We start from the raw sequence: 27,993 nt of genomic DNA, 5'->3' as shown, positions 1-27,993 counted from the left end.
CCCTGCGCCACTCTGCATTAAAACAAGTGTGCTCCCCTGATGCCCCCCCCCAGCACCATGCCCTCCTGACACCACAGTACCATTCTCTTTTGACCACCCCCAAGCACCATGCTCTCCTGACCAACCTGTACCGTGTCCTCCTCCTGACCACCCTGTGCCCTACATCCTACTTGTACCGGTCAGAAATCAGCAGACAGCCAGGCCTGAAACTAGCCAAGAAAATCAGCCTGCAGTACCAGATGTTCTGCTTTCATGATGATCTCTGGCATCAGACTTGTGGGGGTGACCAATTGCTCAGTTTTAGTTGATTTTTCTAGATTTTTTTTTTTTTTTTTTTTTTTCATGCTTTTAATTTTTGAGGGCCTGCTAGTTAAATTCTTAAAACAAGGGGATGCTGTCTTTAATCTCTTCAATGTTGTCCCGGTAGATCTCCATCTCTCAAGCATAATTGTACTTTTAATGCAAATCCTCACTTGCTATATATAGCAGCCTGCACACTGCAACTGCTCTGCAAAGGAAAAACAGCCCTTAAAGTGGTTGTAAACTCTCCCCCACAACTTTGTCCCATGTAAATCGGCATAAAAAAAAAACCCTAATGAACACTGCTTGTAGATATCTCCTTACTTGTAATCCTTGTTGTTCTGTAGAATGAAGTCACTGAGCATGCCCAGCTCTCCCCTGATTTAAGGCACACTCTGTCTTATCTATCTGTTATCAGGACTTCCTACGCCACAACACTGAACTCTGCTAATCACTCAGAGCTTCCTCCTTACGCACCATGTGACCTCACATACAGTCTAAACTTGTTTCTCTTTGTCAGACTTATCAGCTTCAGCTGATAAGACTGCAGTAATGGCCATTAGACATTGGCACAAGTGAATACTATGAAATAAACAAGTAAGCTATGAACAGGGAAGCAGGGTTGCCATAGATTGATGGATTGAGAAGGAGGCTTGGTTAACAGTACAGGAAGTAAGGGCGGAAATGCACTCCACTGTGGACTCTGAAAACAATACTTAAGATGGCGCTGCCTAACCCCTGGAAACAAGTTTTTTAAAGTTTCTTTAAACAGTAAGTAATATGCAATTTGGGCTGGATTACAGTGGCTATCGTCTGATAATGACTTATTATAATGGTCTAAATGAAAAGCATCAGAGTGGGAGAGTTTACGTCCTCTTTAATAGCCCTTTCACACTGATGCACTTTTGATGCGTTCCCTTGAACTTACAGTGGAAGATGCCTTTTTGGTGCGCTTTTTACTAACTACCAAAGATGCAGAATACAGGACTTTCAAAGCACAGCATAAACAGTTAAATAGGCTTTAATGTGGAATAGTCTTCATACACTTTTATAATGCAATGATATTCCCGCGCTACCAAATGTGTGCATTCTTTAACAATATGCTGCAACACTGAAGGAAATATCAGAACCCAGAAAATGTATAAAGTGAAGGTAGTACTGCGCTATGAACCTAAATACCGTGCGTAATAATGTGCAAGGTGCTCAATGAAAGATATGGTTGAAAGAGGCCATGTTCAAAGGTCAATATATATCCAATCCTAGGCAGTATAAAAATGTGTTGCATTCCCTGCGATTTCTTCGGATAAAACAATAAGTGTATCAATAAGACAATAAAAGAATATCAAACTCTGAAATGATTCTTCATAGAACAGCGATAGGAAATATATCCATATGGTGTGCAAATGCAGTAAAAAAAGAGCTCAAAAGAAGGTGCACTACAATTGCAATAAATCCTGAAGGAATAGGTAAAATCCTAAATGGCATATAAAAGCATACAAAAAAAAAAGTTTCTTCCATATAGGTATATGCAAATGTTCTTATAGGTGAAGGCAAAAAAGATAAGTAGTGTCCATATAAAGTGCAAGGTAGACAAGTGGCTGTATATTAGTAGTGTCAGCATAAAATGACAAAGTGCTGGTGACAATCCTCTGGCATATATGCTGATGATAAGCGACTTCCTGAATTCCTGTGCAAAGTAATGTATAAATTTACCTTACCTTACTGCTGTAAGGTAACAGTATGTGGGTATATGTCAGTGTTTCTTGGCAGGCTCCCAGTTATAGGACACAGTTATCCCACACTTATACAATCACATTACTTTAGTTTTACTCTCCCCCCCCCCCCCCCCCCCATATATATATTTTTTTTATTAATTATACACACATTGTAAATGGATTATATACAAGAATCAAAGTGTGAGGGCACCAGGACCTTTAGGAGTCTTTAGGTTTCTGCATCTTGTCTGCTGGGTGACCTCACCATCCATATAGTTCTAGTAAGTGCTGTCTGCAGTTGGTGGTTCCAGGCTTCAGGTGCTGAAGGGGTTTAGTTCTAGAGAATTCAGCCCACGGACTGCCTGCAGGCAGTGGGCTCCTGAGAGCTATTGGGCTCCCTTCCAATTCCTCCCACCAGCTCCTGATAGTGATCGGTCTGTAAGGCACACTGTGATTGATGTCATAGGGATTTCAAGTGGCAGTATCTTTACCAAGGAGCATGGTAAGATGAAAAAAATCCTCGCTATACAGACTGAAGGGGTGGGATCAGAGATTTGTATATAATCCCTGGATAGGAGCTTTAAAAATAATCTTTTTACTATAATAAATATCCCCTAAATAAAAAAAAAATAAAAAAAAAATCAGTTTAGGCCAATATGTATTCTTCTACATATTTTTGGTAAATCACAGTAAGCGTGTATTGATTGGTTTGTGCAAAAGTTATAGCGTCTACAAACTATGGGAAAGATTTATGGCGGGGTGTGTTTTTTTTAAATTGCATTTTTTTTTATTACTAGTAATGGCGGTGATCTGCGATTTTTGGCGGTACTGCGACGGACAGTTCAGAGACTTTTGAAAAATGTTTGTGCTATAAATATGCACTGTACTGTATAAATGTCACTGGCAGGGAAGGAGTTAACACTAGGAGGCAGTCAAGGGGTTAACTGTGTTCCCTCGCTGTGTTCTAACTGTGGGGTTGGCACTAACTAAGTGAAATGACAGATCGCTGTTCCTACTTTGTAGGAACTCGCAATCTGTCTCCTCTTTTCTCCTCTGTAAACACACAAATCCCCGTGCTTTCTCTTGGTGGCCACACACTTCGGGTCCCCCACTGTACAGTGGGTGCACAACCTCTGGTGGCTCTCCTGGGCAAAGCCATAAATATACGGGATTTCTCCCAGGAGAGCCATTTTGCCACAGTATATCTGCATGAGCCAGCTGGGAACAGGTTAAAGGAGAAGTACAGCCAAAGCTCATTTGGTTGTAATTCTCCTATGGATCACATAAGTGCAGTACTTTTTGCGCTCCTGTGACAGTTTTCAGCAGAGAGCAGACTTAAGTTCCCTCTCTGCTGACGTCAGAGTTGGTCATCAAGACCACATGCCTGGATCGGCACCCAGTTCTGCTTTTAAGCGAGCCACTGAGCCTGAGCCACCCGCTACCACCTCCTCCTCCACAGCCTAGCTCCCCAGTGAATGGGGAGGGGGCAGATCAGAGAGCTGTTGACTCACAGCCAGTCTCTGCTCTGGGAGCTGTGAGAACCGAGCCATTGGAGGCGTTTGATCGCTCAGTTCTCAGTGCAGGGGCGCCGGGGGAAGACAGATGCAGCATCAGACCGATGCTACATCTGCCTAGGTAAGTATGAATCCCCAAAAAAATGGAAAAACCCCATGCGTCTTTTTTAAGCTCTACTCGAGGAACATGGTTTTAAGGGTTTTTGTTGTATGTGTCTGTCTTTTTTCGGAAAGGTTTCATTCCCTTCCTGTTGCAAAGTCAAAACAGGAAGTGAGGGAATCCCAAGGAGTCGACAGAACTCCCATTGGAAGATTTTCCTTAAAGCATCACTAAAGTGGGTGCTTAAGTGTTCTGTTTAGGTTTCATTTTAGGGCTTAGATGAGAATGGGGTTTTAATGGTTTATGTTCAGGGTTATTTTTAGATTGGGGGTTGAGTTATTTTGGTCAGACACTTTACTGTACACTTGCTTTTCCCATGAAAAACCCTGCGCTAAGAAAAGCACCAAAAAAACACATTCCCAAAATGCAAACCTGGACTTGAAAATGTTTCTGTTATAATGGGAATGGGGACCTTGGATTGTGGGCTCCTTGAGGGTAGGGACTGATGTGAGTGTGCAATGTACAGGGATAGGGACAATTGTAGACACTCACTCAGGTTGAACTGGATGGACTGGTGTCTTTATTCAACCTTACTAACTATGTAACTATGTTCTGACGGTGTCTACGTGGTTTAGAAAATGTTCATTGGATGCAGGGTATTTGTCTGAATGGTGCCTGTGGCTACACATCACTTTTAGGAAGCGGAGACCCTGTGGCTATGGTCCAGTAGTAGGCTGTGGGCAGCTCTGGAGGGGAGAAATGTGCTTGGCGTTGAAATATTGCTTGTCATATATACTTTTATAATTTTGATCATGTTTTGTGTTTTCTTGTTTTTCTGTTATAGGGCAAAATATCATAAATTAAAATATGGCACAGAGTTGAATCAAGGAGAATTGAAGATGCCAGCATTTGAACCAGGTTGGCTTTATTATATATATTATATCTATTTCAAACTTTACAAATCTGCATGAACAAATGACTTGCATGTTACATTATATATCTACAGTGCCAATAAAACAAAAAAGCTTTTTTTATTTTTAAAAACTGGTCTTGGAGATAAGTCAAGTAATTTGCAATGTCTATGCTCAGAGGAGGAACATGGGAGAATGTTTTCCTCCATCTACAGCGGGTTTTGTTGAAATTGGAGCTTGTTTAACCACTTGGGTACCGCGCTATTGCCGAATGACGGCATTAGCGCGGACCTAGATTTCCGGGACTACGTCTATTGACGTCGTGCCGGTTACGAGCGGCCTGCGCCCCCCCTGTGATCGGCGAGTCCGTGAGACTCGCCTGATCACCGATCCGTGTAAGGGGTCGATGCCGACCCCTTATCACGTGATCAGCTGTCAGCCAATGACAGCTGATCATGTGATAGAACGGAGCCGGTAATCGGCTATTATTCCTCCTCGCGCTGAAAGCCGATCACCGGCGGCCGTGATCGGGACATCAGTCCCGATCACGGCCAGCAATGCAAGGCACCACATGCCACCTGCCAGTGCCCACCTGCCTCCCGCAGTGCCATCCTGAAGTATAACTAAAAGTAAAAGTAAGTGCCCCCCGTCTGTGCCCACAGTGCCACCCCACAGTGCCACCCAATCTGCCTCAAAGGTGCTGCACCCCAGTGCCGCCCATCAGTGCCCAGCAGTGCCACCTATCAGTGCCCATCAGTCCCATCTATCTGTGGTACCTATCAGTGCCCATCCGTGCCACCCATCCGTGCCATCTTATCTGTGCCCATCGGTGCCGCCTTATCTGTGCCTATTAGTGCCGCCTTAACTATGCCTATCAGTGCCCACCAGTGCAGCCCATCAGTGCCCACCAGTGCAGCCCATCAGTGCCCACCAGTGCAGCCCATCAGTGCCCACCAATGCAGCCCATCAGTGCCGCCTTATCAGCGCACTTCAATGAAGGAGAAAAATGACCCGTTTGCAAAATTTTATAACAAACTATTAAAACATGATTTTTTTTTTTTTTTTTTTTGCATCTTTTTTTGTTTAGCAAAAAATAAAACTCCGAGCTGTAACTAAATACCACCAAAAGAAAGCTCTATTTGTGGGAAAAAAATGATAAAAATTTCATTTGGGTACAGTGTTGTATGCCCGCGCAATTGTCATTCAAAGTGCATCAGCGCTGAAAGCTGAAAATTGGTCTGGGACTGAGGGGGGTTTAAGTGCCCAGTAAGCAAGTGGTTAAAGTGGTCTGGGATAAAAAAAAATTAAAAGCCAGCAGCTGCAGTATGTGTAGCTGCTGGCTTTTAATTTTTTTTTTTTAATAAATGGACACTTACCTGTCCTGCAGTCCCTCGATGTCGGCACCACAGCTGATGTTTCCATCAGCTGTCTCGGGTGCTGCCACCTCCATTGCGGGTAAGGGAACCCTGCAGTGCAGCCTTTCGACTTCACGACGGGGACCCCACTCCTCTCTCCTATTAGCCCAGCAGCTGAGGGAGGAGGAGGCAGGAGCCCCCGCGGTGGCATCGGCAGCAGCCGGACTCCTGTAAGTGGGAAAGGATACCTGTCAAAGAGGAATCCGATGAGTGGAAGTTCCACTTTAGGGTGGAACTCCGCTTTAAAGCTCAAATCGAATTCTGAAAAAAACACTTTGCACGTACTTTTTTTATTTATTTTTATTATTTTTTTCCCCTGCAGTTTGGTCTGCATCAGTTCTTGTTTTTCTATAGTGATCCTCCCTCCTGGTCAATACAGCAGTCATATAATAAGTGAGCACTGCACTGTCCAGGAATACTGTGAGGCTAGACTGGTGTAGTGGTACGCCCCCAGGGGGTATGTCCACGATGGCCTGGGCTTGCAGAAATGGATTGTTGGACTCTACAGCACACTTCCAGGATGAATGGTGCAGTCTATGGGGGGGAGTAAGTAATTGGGCCACCCTGGCTCCTTATGCATATTTCTGAAAAAACAAAACTGCTTCATTGTTTTCATGAGTTTCAAAACTCTTGATATGCTAACTAATATAGGCTACTTGGAAGCAGAAGTTGATCACCGTATGTGAGCCATTTTCCCCTTTATTTATATATCCTAAATAAGTATCATTCATATCCACATATCTTCAGCAGGTAATCATATGCACACTAGTGACTTGTGCAGCAAGGGACAAAACCTTGACCATTTGTCATCTTTGATTACGCAGGCACAAATTGGCTCACCTTAAAGAGACGTTGCCGGGCGACTATTGATTTAATCAACAATCTCCCCATTCCCATTATGTGTGCATTTAAAATGTTTTATGCATATTCTGCTGAGCACTGCCACCTGGGGTATGATACAGGGTCGTACCTACAGGGGTCGCCATTGCAACCTGGCCCCATGCTGCAGTGGTGCCCGTACGGCCCCTGTGTACGGCTGGATAGGGAGCGGCAGCTGCATACAGAGGAACTGATTTCTCAATTTTTCCTCCTGCTGCTGCTAAATGCCCATGTAAGGGAGAGGAGGAGAAGAGGGCATTCAGTGGCTGCAGGAGGAAAATTGAAAGATTGTTTCCTCTATATGCAGCTGCCACTCCTCCTATCAGCTTATTTCTGATGTCCCCAGTGTGTTCTCCTGCGCCCCCCATACTCTCTGAAAAGATCAGACAACAATACAGAAGTTGAGCAAAGGTGGCGGTAAAGAGCAGAAAAACCATGTGATTTGGTTAAATTTGGCTGAAGTCCGATAGTGTGTATGCTTAACAAGCTTACGGCCAACACCCTTTGTACAGAAATCCACAGGAAAGTTTTTTTTTGTTTAAAGTCTAATCATGTGTATGAGGCTTTAGGGTCCTTTCACACGGGGCGGATCAGTTCTGATCCGCCCCGTGGATATCCGTTTGCTCAGCGGGGATCACTCCGCCGATCCCCGCTGTGCAGGGAGATGACAGCTCCGTCTCTGCACACTGCGCAGGGACGGACCTGTCACAGCGCCGCTCTCCCCTATGGGAGATCGGATGACGACGGACCGCAGTGCCCGTCGTCATCCGATCCGATCAGCAGACGGATGGAAAAATAGCTTTTTCCTCCGTTACACTTTTTCGGATCGGAGCGGGTCGGATGTCAGCGGACATGTCACCGCTGACATCTGACGCTCCATAGACCTCTATGGAGCACCCGTTCAGGTCCGCCTGAAAAACTGACAGGCGGGCCTGAACGGGACGTCAGTGTGAAAGAGGCCTTAGACGAACCTACCTAACCCTGTAAAGCAAAAATTGCTAGCCATACTTTTTCTGAAACCAATCCAGTCAGCAGCGCATACTGTGTGCAGGAGCCAGCTGAGAAAAGCCTGTGAAGTGACGTCACCCATAGTTACTATGGGACTTCTGTTGTCGGGAGCCTCTTCTGCACACGCAAGCCTCCACTGACAACTCTGCGTGGGACCGGATCGGCTTCAGAAAAGGTATGTATAGTGATCTATTCTTTACATAGCTTGATACGTTAGTCCTAGAATGTTGCTGTGAGTGGATTTAGAGTTAGTTTCTTAGTAATTTCTACTGTAACTTTTATCACAGGACACATGATGGAGATTCTCTTTCATGAATTTAATTTGATTCAGTTTAGAATAACATGCTTTAGAACTTACTCCACAAACCTAATTGCTTCATTGATATCCTGAATAAATTGCGTAACTTTCAGAATAAAGGATCACACGGTTATTTTTCATAGGCAGGTCTTTAAGTCTTAGTGACCCCAGTCACTTGGTCAGCGTGGACCTCTGCTGTTTTTTCAACCTGAGAGTTGAAAGGGCTCCATGGACTTGTGCACTGTAATAAAATCCAGTGGAGACTTTATAAATACTGAATCTGCTGTTGAGCCAGATTAACTATCCTTTTGTTCATTCTGGCTATATGTTTGCTGTCCTTTCCAGAAGAAACCAAAGATTCAGAGATTCCTGTGGGACCTCAGAATAGTCAGCTGACGTGGAAGCAAGGGCGACAGCTTTTAAGACAGTAAGTAAGAGTTATACTTCTAGATGTCATACTTTTAGACAATTTGGAACACAGCTCTGTTATTTTCTGTGAGCTAGACAATAACCATTTTATGCAGACGGAGGTTAAGTGGGAAGATCTGTTAGAGCTACAAGCAGAAGTAGCAAAGCAAGTTAGTGGAACTTAAGTCAGGTATAGCCATGTAAAACATTAAAAATAAGTGCCTATATCAGTGATGGCGAACCTTGACGCCCCAGATATTCTGGAACTACATTTCCCATGGTACTCATGCACTCTGCAGTGTAGTTGAGCATCATGGGAAATGTAGTTCCAAAACATCTGGGGTGCCAAGGTTTGCCATCACTGGCCTATACTGTTCAAAAGCCAGTAATATACAGTCTCGCCCTGCTTTGCACATGCTCAGTTGCTCTCCATTTTTAGGCACTGCTGATTTTTTTAGAGACCAATCTGCTGACAGTCTTAAAGCGGAATTAAACCCTCCTATCCCCTACAGCCGTGTAATCTACTTCTGTTTGATCTGCAACTGCCATGGTGCTGCACATGTGATCAGTTATGACACCAGCCATTTGAGGGTTTCACAGTGTGGTTGACAACACAAGCAAATGTGAGAGTTAGCAATCGCAGCATTCCAGGAATGTAGCTTCTTTTTCTTTTTCTTTTTTTTTTTTTTCTTTTTTTTATTTAAAGCTCAATTGAGTTTAGTTCCTCTTTGATTTACTGCTTTTATTACAATTTATTTTAATATGCTTTTGGAGTACAAATCTATCTAAAAATAGTTTTCTATTTAAGATGCATTAATAATTTTGTTTATTCAGTATGAAATGGAGCTTGGTTATGTAGCATGAGGCTGAAAATTCTGCCATATTTGAATTTATGGTAAAGTCAATAAATTCAATCTATGCAAGCTGAGAGAACATGCACCGTATTGATGCATTCACACAATTTGACATTAACCATGAGATAAAACAAAGTTCAGGAATATTCCTGTATCCCTTTGTTTTGCAAATCTATGTACATTGCAAACTGTATGATTGAGTCTGTTCTGAGATCGCCGTTTTACTAACCTGACAGCTTATTCTATATAGGAAACCTTCATTTTGTTTGCAAATACTCTGTTTCCCCCTAAATAAGACACAGCGTGATTTTCTTGGATGGCTGCAATATAAGCCCTACCCCCAAAATGAGCCCTAGTTAAAGCCCTTGTAAAAACATGAAATCTGTTTTGTAAAAAAAGGTTATATCATGTGTAGTGTTTCTTCTTGTGTAATTTTATTGCTTAAAATACCTTATTTACAGAGCTGCTGGGGGTTCATGTGACCTGTCAGAAATCTTCTCCTCTCGGCTGACATCAGCGGCACCTCCCTCTGCAGTACTCTTATCAGGGCTGATGTCAGCGGAGATCTCGGTCCCTCCCTCTGCAGTATTCAGAACTGGGAAGAAGCACTCCGGTGGGTTACTTGTGCACCCAGTGGCATTGTAAAGGTATTTTTTCACAATAAAATTATACAAGGAGACACACTGCACATCATATAATCTTTTAACGGATTACAGATTACATAATTGTACAAGAACTTTAATCAAGGTTTTGGGATTACAGAATTTCGTAATACTGACTCCTGAAATGAAAGGGGATGCAGGAACTTTATTTATTTTTTACAGCATTTTTTTGTTTTGTTCCAGGTTTCTAGCAAACCTTGAGAGCAATAAATGACACAGCACGAGCACTGTGCTTTCTATCGTGCTTTAAAGGATCAGTGTGTATGTATGTATGTATGTATGTATATGTATATATATATATATATATATATATATATATATATATATATATATATATATATATATATATATATATGTATATATATATATATATATGTATATATAAAAAATTTTTTCCAGAAGATGGCATGATTGTATTTGAATAATTGTATATTATTGTACATACCGTAAATAAATAAGACATTATTTTTTTTTTTTTTTGTAGCCAAACTTAATATAAGACCCTGTTTTATTTTCGGGAAAAGACGGCGTTTACCCCCTTCCTGACAAGGCTTTGCTTTAACTGACAATTGCACGGTTATGCAATGCTGTAACCAAAATTTACGTTTTTTTTTTTTTTTTTTTTTTTTTTTTTTTTTTTACTCCACACATAGAGCTTTCTTTTGGTGGTATTTGATCACCTCTGTAGCTTTTATTTTTTGTGCTATAAACAAGAGCAACAATTTTGAAAAAAACACTATTTTTTAGTTTTTGCTATAATAAATATCCCTTTGTTTTTTTTAAAACAAAAACACATTTTTTCCTTATATATAAGCAACAAGAGGGGAAGTTTTGGGACTTTAAATGAAGTACAGTTGAGTACCTCCATCCCGGTAATTAATACGCACAAAAAAAGGGAAGTTTGGGACTTTAAATGAAGCACTTGGATAGTAAAAGACAGAGCTATTTCATTGGACCATATTAATTTATTTAATTGAATGTTCAAAAGAACTACTCATTATAAATAAGTCCAATTCATGATATATATAAATATCGATACAATAAAAACATAATATATGACATAATGTATAGTATCCACATGTAGTTATACATAACAGTAATAAATAGATTAATTAAGTAATGTGGCAGACTAGTGCCAATGACAGCATGTCCGACATCGACAAATGTATGCACATGATAGATATGCATCCCATAAATGAGGACAAAATTAAATTTGTAATGAATGGTCAAGGACTTCTAAATAGTTAATTAAGGACTTATGGATGTGGTTCCGTATACAGGTATAACCCGAGCATCAAAAAGCAGAGCTCGATGCGTTTCGTGGGTGTCTCCCCACTCATCAGGAGCAGATGCTACCACAAAGTTTCTATAAAAAATAGATAAAGTAAAAATTATACAAATAATATACTGACCAGTAAATTAAGATAGTAAATTCATAAAACTATATTATGAATAGATAGTTTGGTTAGAGCGGACTCACCAGTCCAGGCGTCAAATGCAACGCACAGCGGTGGGTGCCGGGCGGCCCAGGGACAAGCTCCCTATACGGGCACTGAGGCGGCAAATAAATGGATACGATATCTGGCACAGAAGGATCATGTATCATGCTGATACACTCCTTCTGTGCCAGATATCGTATCCATTTATTTGCCGCCTCAGTGCCCGTATAGGGAGCTTGTCCCTGGCCCGCCCGGCGCCCACCGCTGTGCGTTGCATTTGACGCCTGGACTGGTGAGTCCGCTCTAACCAAACTATCTATTCATAATATAGTTTTATGAATTTACTATCTTAATTTACTGGTCAGTATATTATTTGTATAATTTTTATTTTATCTATTTTTTATAGAAACTTTGTGGTAGCATCTGCTCCTGATGAGTGGGGAAACACCCATGAAACGCGTCGAGCTCTGCTTTTTGATGCTCGGGTTATACCTGTATACGGAACCACATCCATAAGTCCTTAATTACCTATTTAGAAGTCCTTGACCATTCATTACAAATTTAATTTTGTCCTCATTTATGGGATGCATATCTATCATGTGCATACATTTGTCGATGTCGGACATGCTGTCATGGGCACTATTCTGCCACATTACTTAATTAATCTATTTATTACTGTTATGTATAACTACATGTGGATACTATGCATTATGTCATATATTATGTTTTTATTGTATCGATATTTATATATATCATGAATTGGACTTATTTATAATGAGTAGTTCTTTTGAACATTCAATTAACCACTTCAGCTCCGGACCAATAAACACCTTAAGGACCAGAGGTCTTTTTGCAATTTCGCACTGCGCTGCTTTAACTGGTAATTGCGCGGTCATGCAATATTGCACCCAAACGAAATTTGCGTCCTTTTCTTCCCACAAATAGAGCTTTCTTTTGATGGTATTTGATTGCCTCTGCGATTTTTATTTTTTGCGATATAAATGGAAAGAGCGAAAATTTTGAAAAAAAAAGATATTTTCTTCTTTTTGTTATAAGAAAAATCGAATAAACTAAATTTTAGTCATACATTGAGGGCAAAATTTATTCAGCCACATGTCTTTAGTAAAAAAAATGTCAATAAGCGTATATTTTTTGGTTTGCGCAAAAGTTATAGCGTCTACAAACTAGAGTACATTTTCTGGAATTTACACAGCTTTTAATTTATGACTGCCGATCTCATTTCTTGAGGTGCTAAAATGGCAGGGCAGTACAAATCCCCCCCAAATGACCCCATTTTGGAAAGTAGACACCCCAAGGAAATTGCTGATGGGTATGTTGAGCCCATTGAATATTTATTTTTTTTGTCCTAAGGGATTGAATAATGACAAAAAAAAATAAAATAATTTTTTTTACAAAAAGTTGTCACTAAATGATATATTGCTCACACATGCCATGGTTATATGTGGAATTGCACCCCAAAATATATTCCGCTACTTCTCCCGAGTATGGGGATACCACATGTGTGGGACTTTTTGGGAGTCTAGTCGCGCACGGCACCCCGAAAACCAATCACCACCTTCAGGATTTCTAAGGGTGCAAATTTTTGATTTAACTCCTCACTACCTATCACAGTTTCGAAGGCCATAAAATGCCAAAATAGCACAAAACCCCCCAAAATGACCCCATTTTGGAAAGTAGACACCCCAAGCTATTTACTGAGAGGCATGTTGAGTCCATGGAATATTTTATATTTTGCCAAAAGTTGCGGGAATATTACAAACTTTTTTTTTTTTGCACAAAGTTGTCACTAAATGATATATTGCTCACACATGCTATGGGCAGAAGTCAAATTACACCCCAAAATAAATTCTGCTGCTTCTCCCGAGTACGGGGATACCACATGTGGGGGACTTTTTGGGAGCCTAGCCACGTACGGGACCCCGAAAACCAAGCACTGCCTTCCGGATTTGAATATAAAATGCTATAAAAAACAAACTAACCAGAGTCACCCGTAACACTTATACGGTGATCAGTGGTGAAAGGGTTAACTAGGGGCAATCAGGGGGTTCAAATTTTTATTAGGTAGTATATGGGGGTCCCTGGCGCTATATAAAAACCTGACAGGGGAACCTAAATAACTAACTGGCTAACCAGCGTCACCAGTGACACTTATACTGTGATCGCTGGTGAAAGGGGGTGAAAGGGTTAACTAGCAGCAATCAGGGGGTTAAAACCATTATTGGGTAGTATATCGGGGTACCTAGCGCTATAAAAACCTGGCGGTGAACCTAAAAAAATAACTAGCTACCTAGCGACTGTAGCGACACTAATGCAGCGATCAGAAAAACGATCGCTTAGTGACACTGGCAAAAGGGGGTGAAAGGGTTAACTAGCGGCAATCAGGGGGTTAAAACCATTATTGGGTAGTATATCGGGGTACCTAGCGATATAAAAACCTGGCGGTGAACCTAAAAAAATAACTAGCTACCTAGCGACACATGCAGCGATCAGAAAAATGATCGCTTAGTGACACTGGCAAAAGGGGGTGAAAGGGTTAACTCTAGGGGCAATCAGGGGGTTAAATCTTTATTGGGGGGTGATAGGGGGCTACCCTGGACCTAACACTAACTGTCCTGACAGTTTTTACTGTCACAACTGACACTGAATGCATTGATCAGTAAAGAAATGATCAATGCAATCAGTGACACTGTGACTGGGGGGGAGGGGGGGCGGGGGGGATCGGGGGGGGGGGTTTGTGTGCCTGTGTGTACCTACATGTCAGTGTAGTGTTGGTGCACACTTACTTTTAGTCTTCTCCTCGTAGTCCGGTCAAAAAGACCGCCCCGAGGAGAATGACATCACTTCCTCCTTCCTGTGTAAACAATACACAGGGGAGGAAGCTTCTCATTGGCCAGGAGCGATCCAGAGGGGGTGGCCGAAAACCAACGGCCATCCCCTCATCACGGAGCGCTCCTGGACCGAATTGGACCGCCGTAAACAGCGGGAGGGGGTCTGATCGGACCCCCCACCCGCTGGAAGGCAATCACGTAGATGTACGTGATTGTGCCTGCCTGTGCCATTGTGCTGACGTACAATGGCAATACGGCGGTCCTGAAGTGGTTAAATAAATTAATATGGTCCAATGAAATATCTCTGGCTTTTACTATCCAAGTGCTTCATTTAAAGTCCCAAACTTCCCTTTTTTTTGTACATTTATTCCTTAGTTTCGGGCAATAGTTATTATAGCGAATTTTTTTTTATTTTTTCAAAAATAAGTAGAAGCGTATATTGAGTGGTTTGTGCAAAAGTTAGCATCTACAAAATAGGGGATAGATTTAAGCATTTTTTTTTTTTTTTTTTTTTTTTTTTTTCTTTTACTAGTAAATAGCCACTGATTACTGTATAAATGTCACTGGCAGGAAAGGTGTTGACAATAGGGGCGACCGAGGGGTTAAGTGTGTGTGCCCTGGGTGTGTTTTAACTGTGAGGGGATTGGATTGACTGGGCGAGAAGAGATATCGTTGTTCCTACTTAGTATGGACACACGATCTATTTCTTCTTCCCTGACAGGACAGGGATTTGTGTGTTTAAAATCCCGCTCCTGCTCTCGTGCCCGCAATCGGGTAGCTGGCGTGAATCGCGCCTGCCGGCCACGTGCATTGGGTCCCCTGCCTTGCAGCGGGTGCGCCTGCTATGGCTCTTAAAGCAGCCTCTGTTATACAGGAGCCAGTCGGGAATCCTCTACTCACCTGCTGCCACCACATCCCTCACCTTCTTGTGTCACTGATGCATCATCAGCCATCCATTAAAGTGAATGGGACTGTCGGTGAGTCAACAGTGGGTCAGCGGAGGAGGCGAAGGAGGAGCTGCTGCGGGACAGATGACAGTTGCTCTTGAAAAATTATGATTAAAATCGAGTTTAATTAAATCAAGCCTTTTTACTAGTGATTTAAATCCTATCTAGCCTGGTTGGTAGCATAATTAATGTGGAAGATATATTCCTTGCTAAAGAACATTATTATTATTTTTATCAAGTTGTTATGAGTAAAGTTTTTTTGCTTTTAATGTTTATATGGGAGACAGTGATATATTGTTTCTGCAGTATTTTTACCAGACAATATGGGTATAGTTGAGTCTATACATATACAAAGTTATTGGTTATTTCTGATTGGCTACTTTGTCTATGCATATTGGCCTTTGCTTTGTTAAATAGAAATCCAGGCCACAAGTTAGTTTTTAGTAGGTTGCTAATGCTAAATTGCACAACGTTATCCCTAAGTCATACAATTTACTCCCTTTACCATAAAGGAACTTGTCAAGCTAGAACTTGTCTTTGTAGGTGCATGCTTGTGCTCTCAGGCTGTTATCCTGGTTTTTTTTATTTTATTTTTTTTCTGCTTGGTGAATCACTGGCCCAGAGCAAACAGGAAGCTATCAAAGTGTCCAGGCTTGTTCTAGGTCAGTGATTCGCCAAGTAATAATGGAAGAAGTATGGCGGCCCAGTGTCTGAGCTTTATTTTTTAGCCCTACAGGTTCCTTTTTTAGTTTAACAATGCCGCTTGCATTGACAGGATAAAAAATACAAGGACCTAAACCTGTACGGCTGTACTCCCATTATGCACATCTGTTGTATATTTTGGTTTGATCAGTGTTCCTTTTAAAGGAGACTTTGTCATGTAATGCTATGAAGAAAGCACATACCTGCAAAGAAGAGACTGAAAAGGTACCCCTTTCTGCTGCCTGCTCTGCTCACCACATCAGTGTGGTCGAACAGTCCCCCCTGCAGTCTTCTGGAAAACGGATCATTCCTGTAAGTGGTGAGCACCACCGTTTCTCCTGTAGCTCTCACTGGTTTCCTTCCTCTGACCTCCTATCACAGTTGTATCCTGCAGTGATGTAAGATCACAGGGAGGAACCAGTGAGAGCTGCAGGTCAAACCAATGGAGACTGACACTTCTGGTTTTCAGGGGGGGAACTAGTTATGTGCAAAAGTGAGTGTGGAAGTTGGCAGAAGGGTACATTTATTATACACAGGTCAGCATAAACTTTGACAACAGACAGGTTAAAGCAGTTGTATACTCATTTTTTTTTTACTTTTACCTACAGAAAAGCCCATAATAAGGCAATGTAGGTAAAAAAAATATCACCTAAACCTGTTATGGTTTAGGAGATATTCCCCTTGGTATGCGCCGCTGACTGCCCACAAGGGGATTCTCGGCTGAAAGTCCGGCAGTGGCCGGACTCGGCTGGGATGAAATCTCCCACGCGCATGCGCGGGAGTGACTATATAGCGGCTCCGGCCACTCAGCGCCGGAGCCGCGATACCCGAAAGAAACGCAGAGGGAGCATGTCAGCTCCCTTGGCGTGGATCGGGCCAGATGTCGGGGCCTCGTTCTAAGGTAAGTATCTTATAATGAGCTAGTATGCGGTGCATACTAGCTCATTATGCCTTTTGCTTTGCAGGTGGTAAAAAAATAAATAAAAAATTAGCGGGTTTACTACCGCTTTAAGTGAATGGCATTGACCCTTACAATGGCATCTGAAGTCAGTGGTATATATTGGGCAGCAAGTAAACATGTTGTCCCTGAAGTTGATGTGTTGAATGCAGAAAAAAATTGGCATTGCGGTTTGTGTATGGGGCTGCATATTCGCAGACCAGTTGGGGTGCCCTAATTGACCCGTGTCCACTGCCAAAAGTGCCTATGATGGCCATGTGAGCATCAGAACTGAACTACAGAGCCATAGAAGAAGGTAATCTGGTCTGATGAATCACATTTTCTTTTGCATCATGTGGACAGCAGGGTAGTGGTGTTTCTTTCCTGGAAGAAGGCAAGCCAGCAGAAGCAGTGTGATGCTTTGGGTAATGTTCTTTTGGCTGGGTTCACACTGCTGCGGGGGGAGATCCGGATGTGATTCGCACCCGCACTGCAGTGCAAATCACATCCGATCTCCGTAGCGATGCGAGTTCAGCCATACAGATAGTATGGCTGAATTCGCATCGCTCCCGCAGCAAACTCGCACGGGACCCTTTTTTTGGTCCGCAACAGAATCGGATCGCATGGGGGTTCACACCATGCGATCCGATTCCTGTGCGAGTCTGCAGATCGCACTGCAATATGCGGACGGATCTGGGGGTGTCATTAACATATCATTGACACTCCCAGCCGTCCGCATAGGGCAGTGTGAACTGCCGGCAGGAGGTGTGCGATGCGGGAAAATGCAGCGGATTCGCGGCGTTCCCGCATCGCTGTGGTGTGAACCCAGCCTTTGGGAATCCTTGGGTCCTGCCAGCCTGCCATTCATATGGATGTTACTTTACACGTACCACATATCTAAAAAAATGTTGCTGAGCATGGATACCCTTTTGTGTGTGTGTGTGGGGGGGGGGGGGGGGGGGTAGAATTTTTTTATATCATATACAATTCCTACACAAATCATATTGTAGTTTAATGTTATTAAAAATGACCTTTCCTTTTCAATTTGCAGCACTGTAATTTTCTATAAAATGCAGTATGGATATATATAAAATATGTATGTATGTATATTATTTTACACACACACTCTTGTGCTTTATTGTAGATGGGTTCTCTGCTGTATCTTCTGTGCTCTGTTTTTAATACTTTTTTAGCCAAACGATAAAAATACTTCTACTGTTTTTTTGTTTTGTTTTTTGTTTGTTTTTTTTCTACCATTTGCATCCGTTCTGCTGCAGAAATAATACTGATTGACGGTTATCGGTCACCCAATTTCCCATGCACTGCAGGTGAAAGCAGATTTCCTTGTGTCTGTGACACTCTGCAGATGTTTTACTTTTTGAAAAATCTGTGTTGAATGTATTGATTTTTGGGTCTGTTCATGATTTTCTCTTTTCCCTCCCAGTAAAAGTACTGAACCCATATAAACATGGTCTTTTCAGTATTGGCCTTATAGTTTTTCACTTTGACATAAGCATATATGTGGACTTGTATCCTGCATTTAGTATAGATGTGGCTGTGCCAAAAAAGCCAATGATTTTCTTAGTTGCTTAAATGTGTTCCCTTCTACAGGTATCTTCAAGAGGTTGGGTATACAGACACAATATTAGATGTTCGGTCACAAAGGGTACGTTCTCTGCTTGGACTTTCAGGCTCTGAGCCAAATGGCTCTGTTGAAACAAAGAACCTAGAACAGATACTCAATGGAGGAGACTCTTCTTCACTCAAACAAAAGGGACAGGAAAACAAAAGGTAATCTTAAACTCTGTTGTACTGCTGTGCCACTTTGGGTATCTGTGTGTGCTCTTTTGTGAAATTTAGAAGTAGATCAGCAGATATAGTTTTATTCCATGAGCAGGAACCTATTAATGAAATATTATTTTTGGACCGTTAAGCATGTTTAAATTCTTTATTGTAAATGGACAGGCATTGACATGCATCTGAATGAACCATGGAAGCAGAAGCCAATTGCATCAGCGGATGTGCCCAGTAGTTAAGAATGTAACTTCTATAGAAGACATTGTTAGCACATGACATTAACCACTTCAATACAGAGCACTTGCACACCCTTCCTGCCCAGACCAATTTTCAGCTTTCAGCGCTTACACTTTGCCAATTTCTCAGTCATGCGACACTGTACCCAAACAGCAGCAGGATCCAGATCCCAATAAGCCCCCCGCCCGCAAACCCTGACAACCACCAGGCAAGGGAGGAGGTCCTTTACCCTTTTTTTTTTTTTTTTTTTTTTTTTTTTTTTTTTTGTTGTTGTTTGGTTTGTTTGTTTTTTACCGGGGGGGGGGGTAATACATTCAACTGATGACTTGACTCATCGGTTAAGGTTGTGGCAGTCTGCGTCCTGGCCCCCTCATTGGCAACCAGCTATATACAGTATAAAAAAAAGGCAAATGGTGGTAAGAACACGTGTCCAAAAAGCACTGCAGAAACACTCAAAAGCAACATGCATAGATGTGAATTGAGCCTAACATACTTTGGTTGCAGTCTTTCCCCAATTTGACGACTAACGTAATGTTTCCCATCTGACCCAAATAATAAATATATTAAACTGAATTGTATTTTATTGTATATGCTAATTATGATTGCTGCTTTTTGTTACTTTGACCCTGTATGATGATACATGCATAAGACAAACTGATTTTTTGAAAATAATTTACCCATTACCTGCATGGGTGTGCTTTGCATATTGTATGCCTGCTGTACTACACACCCATGCAAGGCAGTTGGATTTCTTGAAAATTATGACTTTTCTCTCATACTAGTTTTTTGTGTAAATTTATTAAAAAAACGAATTCACTTTTTTTTTTCTTCTAAATTCCAGCTCTATGTACCCTTATACCATTAATGTACTTCCTGATGCAGAAAAATAAAAGCCTTCTTCGATTTTTAGAACAAGGCCTTACCTTGGCTCTGCTGTTTTCCATAGAAAACTTCATGATTTCCTGTTTATGTAGCTTTAGGACATAGAAACCAGTAAGACACAGGAAGCAGTTTACCAGCTGACCTCATTAGCACACACAGACAGCCTGCTCCAATCAATTATGTTTACACTCCTAACATTCTTAAGTGGTTTAAGCACTTCAGCCCCGGAAGATTTTACCCCCTTAATAACCAGAGCATTTTTTTGTGATTTGACGCTGTGTCACTTTAACTGACAACTGCGTGGTCATAACTTTGTACCCAAACCAATTTTCTATTCTCCCACCCACACACAAATAGAGCCTTCTTTTGGTTGTATTTGATCACCTCTGTGTTTCTTATTTTTTGCGCTATAAACCAAAAAATTACCATTTTGAAAAAAAGCTGTGTTTTTTACTTTTTGCTATAATAATCCTCAAAAAACAAACACAAATTTCTTTCTCACTTTAGGCCGTTAAGCATTCTACATATTTTTGTTTAGAAAAAAATGCAAAAAGTGTTTGGTTTATGCAAAAGTTATCACTTCTACAAAATAGGGGATAGATTTATGGCATTTTCATTCTTCTTCCCTTTTTTTTTTTTTTTTTTTCGGAACTTTGACATTGCGGCAGGCAGATCGGACACTTCTGACACTATTTTAGGAGCATTGACATTTATACAGCGATCAGAGCTGTAAATGTTACTGACAGGGAAGGGGTTAAATGTTCCCTCTAACTGTAGGGAGTATGTGCTACCTAGGATATGACCGTGGGCGATCGTGGGCCACCCACCGTAGGACATGGAGTCCGCGGGCATGCCTGGGATTATGAAGGCCCGTTACAGGTACGCCCTTTTGCGCACCGGGGCCTTTCTGCTGACATACATCGGCTTGAGGTGGTCGGGAAGCGGTCAAAGCCTCAGGCTGTTTATTTACCTTAATGCATTTGTATGTATTAAGGTAAAAAACTTTGTTCTTCACTAGTCCCACCCTATTGACTGATTCGATCCAGGTCTCGCTGCTGTCTTCCCACCTCATTGGACAGATTGATGGTAGCAGCAGCCATTGGCTCCTGCTGCTGTCAATCAAATGCTGTGACAAGCAGGTGGGGCTGAGTTTCCCGGTTTGTGTCAATAGACGTGGACTGGGCAGCTCGGGAGCGAGCACAGTTTCTTCCATGGAAAGTGGCTTTCCATGAAGGCACTCGCCAAAGACCAATTGCCTGGAACGCTGTCGGGACCCCAGAAAAGGAGGATTGGGACTGCTCTGTGCAAAACCATTGCCCAGAGCAGGTAAGTTACAATGTTTGTTATTTTAAATGTTGCTTTCAAGCTAAAATCTTTTGACATCTATTTAGTTGACATGATGTATTATTGTTTTTCCTTTCAGAATACATGGGCGTTTTTCTGAGGGAGCATTACCCATACAATTCATTTTGTCTGGTGTAACATTTATGGTCTTTCCCATAGGAACTCAGGTGATGTCCTTGAAACTTTCAACTTCTTAGAAAGTGCAGATGACAGTGATGAAGAGGATGAAGGAGACATAATAGAAGAGGTCACTGATGGGAAAGACACACTACGATTAAACAAAAAACACAAAGTAAGCGAAAGTTACCTTTTTGCGTTATGCTATTGCAAATTCAATTCGTACTGTTATATGTTGTACTCCCTGAAAAAGGTCCAGGTGCAACTTTGGTTGCGCTGGGGTGTGTTAGCAACCTATTAAAAATGAATAGGTTGATTTAACGCAATGTAACACTTCAGGAATGTGTGGACCACATCTTAGGCTGTTCGAATCTTGACCAGTTCAGCAGGAAACGACCCACATTCTAACCATGTGTGGGCATGCTGAATGTACCAAGTTTATCGAACAATCAACTTGGGTGCAACCAGCCTGCCAGATTAATTTGCGGTTATCTCTTGTGGCTGCTATAGCCGCTAGAAATAATCATGGCCTTCTACCAGCAGGAGGTGTTTTTAGCCAGCTGGGTGTGCTATATACCCCCACAAAAAAAAAGTGAAATACATAGGTGTGCATAGCATGCCCTGTGCCCTTTCCCTGCTGTTCTTGGTGGCAATTTAAGATAATGGCTGTAACTTGCCACATGATGCAGTAGCATCTGTTGCTACTGCTTCCAAAATTGACTTGCTGAACAGTGATTCAGAGATGCAAAGTAACATGATTGCTACTTTGTATTTACTCTGTGTATTTCATATGCAGATCAAATGGAAGACTTTTGATGTGCATATGATGCCAATTAAAACAACCTTTCAAGTGTAAAAAGCAGCTGTAGGCACCATGGGGTGATTTACTAAGACTGGAACGTGCAAAATCTTGTTTAGCTGTGCATAGAAACAGTCCAAATATGAGATCTGAGGACTTTTTGACCCAGATCTCATTTTTAAGAGGACCTGTCATGCTTTTTTCTATTACAAGGTATGTTTACATTCCTTGTAATAGGAATAAAAGTGATCCATTTTTTTAAAAGTGTAAATATAAATAAAATCAAGTAAAATAAGAAAAAAAAAATTAAACCACCCCGACCGTCCCGTCCCGACAAGCTCGCGCACAGAAGCGAACGCGTACGTGAGTAGCGCCCGCATATGAAAACGGCAGTCAATCCACACGTGGGGTATCGCCGCGATCGGTAGAGCGAGAGCAATAATTCTAGCCCTAGACCTCCTCTAACGCAAAACATGCAACCTGTAGAATTTTTTAAATGTCGCTTATGGAGATTTTTGTGGGTAAAAGTTTGATGCCATTCCACGAGCGGGCGCAATTTTGAAGCATTACATGTTGGGTATCAATTTACCTGCCGTAACATTCTTTCACAATATAAAAAAAAAATTGGGCTAGTTTTACTGTTTTTTGAAAAAAAAAGTGAATTTTTTTCCAAAAAAAAGTGCGCAAATACGGTGTGAAAAAATGTATTGCAATGACCGCCATTTTATTCTCTAGGGTGTTAAAAAAAAAAAATATAATAATATAATGTTTGGGGGTTCTAAGTAATTTTCTAGCAAAAAAAAAACTGTTTTAAACATGTAAATGCCAAATCTGAAAAAGAGGCCTGGTCCTTAAGTGGCTACCTAATGTAGTTTTGGCCTTTCACCTCAACTTCAATATAATTTTCCCTCTTTGCCTCAATTCATTAGGGGATCTCCCTTTTGCCTGGATGCAGTTCTGCCCGTGTGTTACACTCGCAGCCGCCACTTCCACAAGATAAATTGACTTTTGTCATTCCAATTGTCTGCTTCTCATTCTAATATTGTGATGGCTCAGATTCTTAGGGCTTATGCTCTTAGGATAATTTTTCTTTTTTTTCCCCTGTCAAGGATAACTCTATATGAGTGTTGAGCTTTTCATCACCAAGCAACCGTTTCTCAGTTTGCAAGACTGCTACCTGGTCTTCTGTTCACAGGTTCTTCAAGTTTTGCCAGATGTCATCTGATGCCAGATTCAGGTGTAAGGTCCTTCAAGCTGCATTTTGAGCTTTAGGCTCTCCCCAGTTAGGTTGTTTTTGGTGGACATGTTGCTGGTTGCTTGCTGTTGCCCACATCTTATTTGGACAGCTTTTGGACGTCCTGAGAGTCTCTAAACTCGTGTGTTCTTCAATAGACAAGAAAGAAATTATATTTTTGCAGTTACTGTACATTAAAGGACACGGGTCCCACCACTCTATCATTCTCTTGGTACTGCTTTACCACAAAACTGAGTCGTGTTAGGGGTTGTCATGGGCTGACCCACAATTATTATTTTTTTTGTTTGCCAGTGTCTAATCTTCCAGTAGGTGGCAGTATAACCTGTAAGTCTCTAAATTCATGCGTCTCTCCATGGTCTCAGATAAATGGCTTTTATTTGGAGTTTTTTCTCATTTTATTTTATTTGTTTTCATTTAGTTTTCTCGTTTACTTGGGGGATGTAAAGCTCCTCTCCTATGGAGTGATTTTTAACAATTATTTTTTTTTTTTCTTTGCCTCTTTAACTGGCACTTCTGTTAGCATTCAGGTGCCTGTATATATGATCCCAGGATCCTCAGGGCTCACCAGTTCGGTTGCACCTAATATATATCCTGGGGACTTTACCTGGACCCTGCAGCAGCGGGCTTGGCTTGCTTCGGGCACTAGATCCTGCCTTTGCCACTCAACCGCTGTTGACTGACCGATTAGTCCCATTTACTGTTTGCAAAAAAAAAAAATCTTAAATTTTTCATTAGCATACAAAATTAGCCCATGCAGGGGCCAAACCTTTGCCCATGCAGGGGAAGTTTTTCTGATGCGGCACCATACTGCAACAGGGCACAACATACAACATAAACTGACTTCTATTATAATCCCAATGTGAAAAGTTTCAGTTCAGGAGAATCTGTGCTCAAATTGGTACCAACAGGATAATGCAACATGAGAGTAGTTGGGTCAATATACTAAGACAAGAGATATAGTGTTAATCTAGGAATTGGTTACAGCATCAGTTGATGTGGTATCATCTAGCCAACAGGTCCATACCTTTTCAAATTTTTGTGGACAACCCCTGCCCGAGTAGGTGGCTTTATACAGGGGTAAACTGGCATTCACTAGGCTTTTCCAGACAGAGGGGGAGACTATTGTTTCCAGTTACTTTTTCTTTTTAAAGGTGTTTATCATTTTTAACTTTTAAACCTAAACACATGCCAGCCAACATGGCGATGGCAGTAGTAGTGTTGGCTACGCAGAGCCCATTAACCACTTGCCGCCCGCCATATAGCAAAATGACAGTGGCAAAGTGGTTTTAATATCCTGACCGGACGTCATATGACGTGATCAGGATATTAAGCCGCTGCGCGCCCCCAGGGGAGCGCATTGCGGCGATCGTTGTCAGTATGACACCCCCCAACTACGATCTCGGTAAAGAGTCTCCGGAGACTCTCTACCACGTGAGCAGCCGTGTCCAATCACGGCTGATCACAGTGTAAACAGGATGAGCCGGTTTTCCTCACTCGCGTCTGTCAGACACAAGTAGAGGAGAGCCGATCGGCTGCTCCTCTGACAGGGGGAGGGGGGGTCTGTGCTGATCTATTATCAGCACAGCACCCCCCCCCCCCCCCCCCCCCGAGGATACCCACACTGGACCACCAGCGGATGCCCAGAACCAGGTGTGCCCATAATGGATGCCAATCGGTGCCCACAATGGGCATCACTGATTTGCATGCATTGTTTGGCACTGATTGGCATCCATCCCTACAATAATTTAAATTACAATGCCGCCTATCGGTGCGCATCTGTGCCGCCTATCGGTGCCGCTTAATCAGTGCCCGTCACTGCAGCCCCGTCAGTGCCCATCAGTGAAGAAGAAAACATACTTATTTACAACGTTTTGTAACTGAAACAAAAAAAACGTGTTTTTTTTTTTTATTTTTTTTTTTTTTTTTCTTCAAGATTTTGGGTCTTTTTTTATTTAGCAGAAAATAAAAATCCCAGAGGCGACCAAATACCACCAAAAAAGCTCTATTTGTGGGAACAAAATGATAAAAATTTAGTTTGGGTACAATGTAGCATGACCGTGCAATTGTCATTCAAAATGCGACAGCGCTGAAAGCTCAAAATTGGTCTGGGCAGGAAGGTGTATAAGTGCCCTGTATTGAAGTGGTTAAAATTACCTAGCAGGATAACACATTCTAGACCACTTTTGGCATAGCATGTCCGTTACCAAAAAATAGTCTAAATTTGTATGGCAAACCGGGGCCAGCCGTAGCAGCCAGAGAGGGGGGGGGGGTTTGTTGTTTGCGCAATAAAAGAAAAAAGACCGAAAATTCTGTTAACAAATGAAGAAAAATGCTTTTTTTTTTTTTTATCAAATTTAGCAAATTAGTAATTTTTCTTCATATATTTTTGCCAAAATTTATACCACTACATATCTTTGGTAAAAATTACCAAAATCAGTGTATATTATTTGGTCTTTGAAAGTTAGAGTGCGCAAGCTATGGTGCCAATCTCTGAAAATTGATCACACCACAAGTACTGACGGCCTATCTCATTTCTTGAGACCCTAACAAGCCAGGAAAGTACAAATACCCCCCAAATTACCCCTTTTTGGAACGTAGACATTCCAAGGTATTTAGTAAGATGCATGGTGAGTTTTTTGAAGTTGTAATTTTTTCCCACAATTCTTTGCAATATCAAGATTTTCTTTCTTTTTTTTTTCTTTTTTTTTTTTTGTTTTCACAAAATTGTTATATTAGCAGGTATTAGCACATATGTGAGACTTTTACACAGCGTGGCCACATACAGAGGCCCAACATGCAGGGAGCACCATCAGGCATTCTTGGACCATAAATTACACATATTATTTCTTGACTACCGCTTACACTTTTGAAGGTCCTGGAGTACTAGGAGAATGGAAACGCCCCAAAAATGACCCCATTTTGGAAAGAAAACAACCCAATGTATAATCTGAGGCATCTCGAGTCTTTTGATCATGTGTTTTTTTTTTTTTTTTTTTCTACAAGTTTTTGAAAAATGTGTAAAGAAAATGAAAACACATTTTTATTTTTACACAATGTTGTCCATTTACACAATATTTCTAACACATGTACATGGCAAAAATTTCACCCCAAAATAGATTCTCCTACTCATCTTGAGTACGGCGATGCCATGTGTGTGTGAGAATTTTCATACACATACAGAGGACCAACATGCAGGGAGCACCGTCAGGTGTTCTAGGCGGGACATAAGTTTCAAATCTAATTGGACTATCTATTACACTTTTGTGAGGCACTGTAGTGGCATGGATGTGGCGTGGATGGGGATGGCTGAGCATGAATGAGGATGGCTGGGGATGGCCAATTATGGATAGGGGTGGATGGGATGGATGGGTATGCAGGGGATGGATGGATATTGAGGGTATGCAGAGTATGGCAGTGTGAGCATGGATGGATGGATCAATGGGTCTCTCACTAAGCAGCGCTGTGGGCACTACACATGCAGCCCACAGCACTGCTGCCACCGATCTCTCCCCTCTCTGCTCACACTGGACGGAGAGAGAAACCGGAAATCACGCCAGTTTGTTTACATGTGATTTGACGGAGCGATCACGTGGTAAATGGCTGCGATCATCGGGCGTTCACTGTGATCCGTGTCACGGAAGTTCTCAGGTGCGTACGAGAGCGGAATTCTGTGAGGACGTCTCTGTACACCCTCCCAGAGTTAACAAACCGCCCTGTATCCATCATTCGGCTATGGGCCAGTTATTAAGTGGTTAAAGAGACCATTGAGGAGACCAAATCCGCCACCAGAGAAGCCATATTATCCATGGCTGCCATACTTGTGTGAATTTTTTAGAGCAGGCTCGCCCTTTTTAAATAAGTTTATACAGGGGCAGCGCTTGGTTTATTAAACGGCAGACATATGACAGGGTGGGCGGGGCTAGAGCCTTCCAATGTAGCAGTATAGCCTTTTTTTGCAGGCACCTTTTTTTGGTACCATCGACATTTATACAGCAATCGGTGTAAAATGCACTGATTACTGTGTAAATGTCACTGGCAGGGAAGGTGTTATCAGGGGGCAAACGAGGGGTTATTTCTAACTTTTTGGGGGGGGGGGGGGTTGAGACTGACTGTCGGAGGAGAGAGCTCGCTGTTCCTGATCACTAGGAGCAGTCTCTCTCTCTGCCCCCCAGCTCTGTGGATCGATCGCGGATGGCTGGCAGAATTTGCGGTCATTTCACGGGCCTCCCACAGCTCTTAAAGCGGCCAACGTACACCTACAGTGGTTTACACAGCTGTGGCAGTTGGTGGGCAACAGGTTAAGGTAATCAGTTTATTAAAAGTAACGCAATTGCATAATAAAAGATTGAAAATCGCCTTGTTAAAATTCCAAACATGCCAGGTGACTGTTGCGATCTCCTCATAGCTTCCTTCGTACACGTGAAGATAGGATTTTACTGTATTTACGACAGTTTTCAGTTGTGAGGTGTTAAAGTGTAATAGTGTCCACTACATTGGCTGTAAATTTGGTCGGATTTTTCCACACATGCAAATGCCCTCTCATTCCACATCCGTTTTATAAATACCCCACAGGGGATCCCCTTAATTTCAGAAACGGCACAGAAGTGCTAAAAAAAGATCTAGG

The 27,993-nt window shown here is 41.9% G+C and overlaps 1 protein-coding gene across 5 annotated transcripts in view; it reads left to right on the top strand.

Moving 5' to 3' along the window:
* The window catches only part of STRN3 (striatin 3), a 134,435-nt gene that overhangs the window by 35,135 nt on the left and 71,307 nt on the right, over nucleotides 1-27,993 (top strand). For all 5 annotated transcript variants that reach the window (XM_077464804.1, XM_077464806.1, XM_077464803.1 and 2 more), the window contains exons 3-6: nucleotides 4,474-4,547; nucleotides 8,486-8,567; nucleotides 18,550-18,729; nucleotides 21,358-21,490. In XM_077464804.1, the coding sequence (XP_077320930.1) occupies nucleotides 4,474-4,547; nucleotides 8,486-8,567; nucleotides 18,550-18,729; nucleotides 21,358-21,490 (469 nt within the window). The remainder of the gene's footprint in view (nucleotides 1-4,473; nucleotides 4,548-8,485; nucleotides 8,568-18,549; nucleotides 18,730-21,357; nucleotides 21,491-27,993) is intronic.

This window comes from Lithobates pipiens, unplaced genomic scaffold (assembly GCF_037356315.1).
Source record: "Lithobates pipiens isolate NorthernLeopardFrog02 unplaced genomic scaffold, aLitPip1_a1.2 Scaffold_30, whole genome shotgun sequence".
NCBI lineage: Eukaryota > Metazoa > Chordata > Amphibia > Anura > Ranidae > Lithobates > Lithobates pipiens.
The sequence above is the reverse complement of the archived record's forward strand: the minus strand, read 5'-3'. Positions and strand labels throughout refer to the sequence as shown.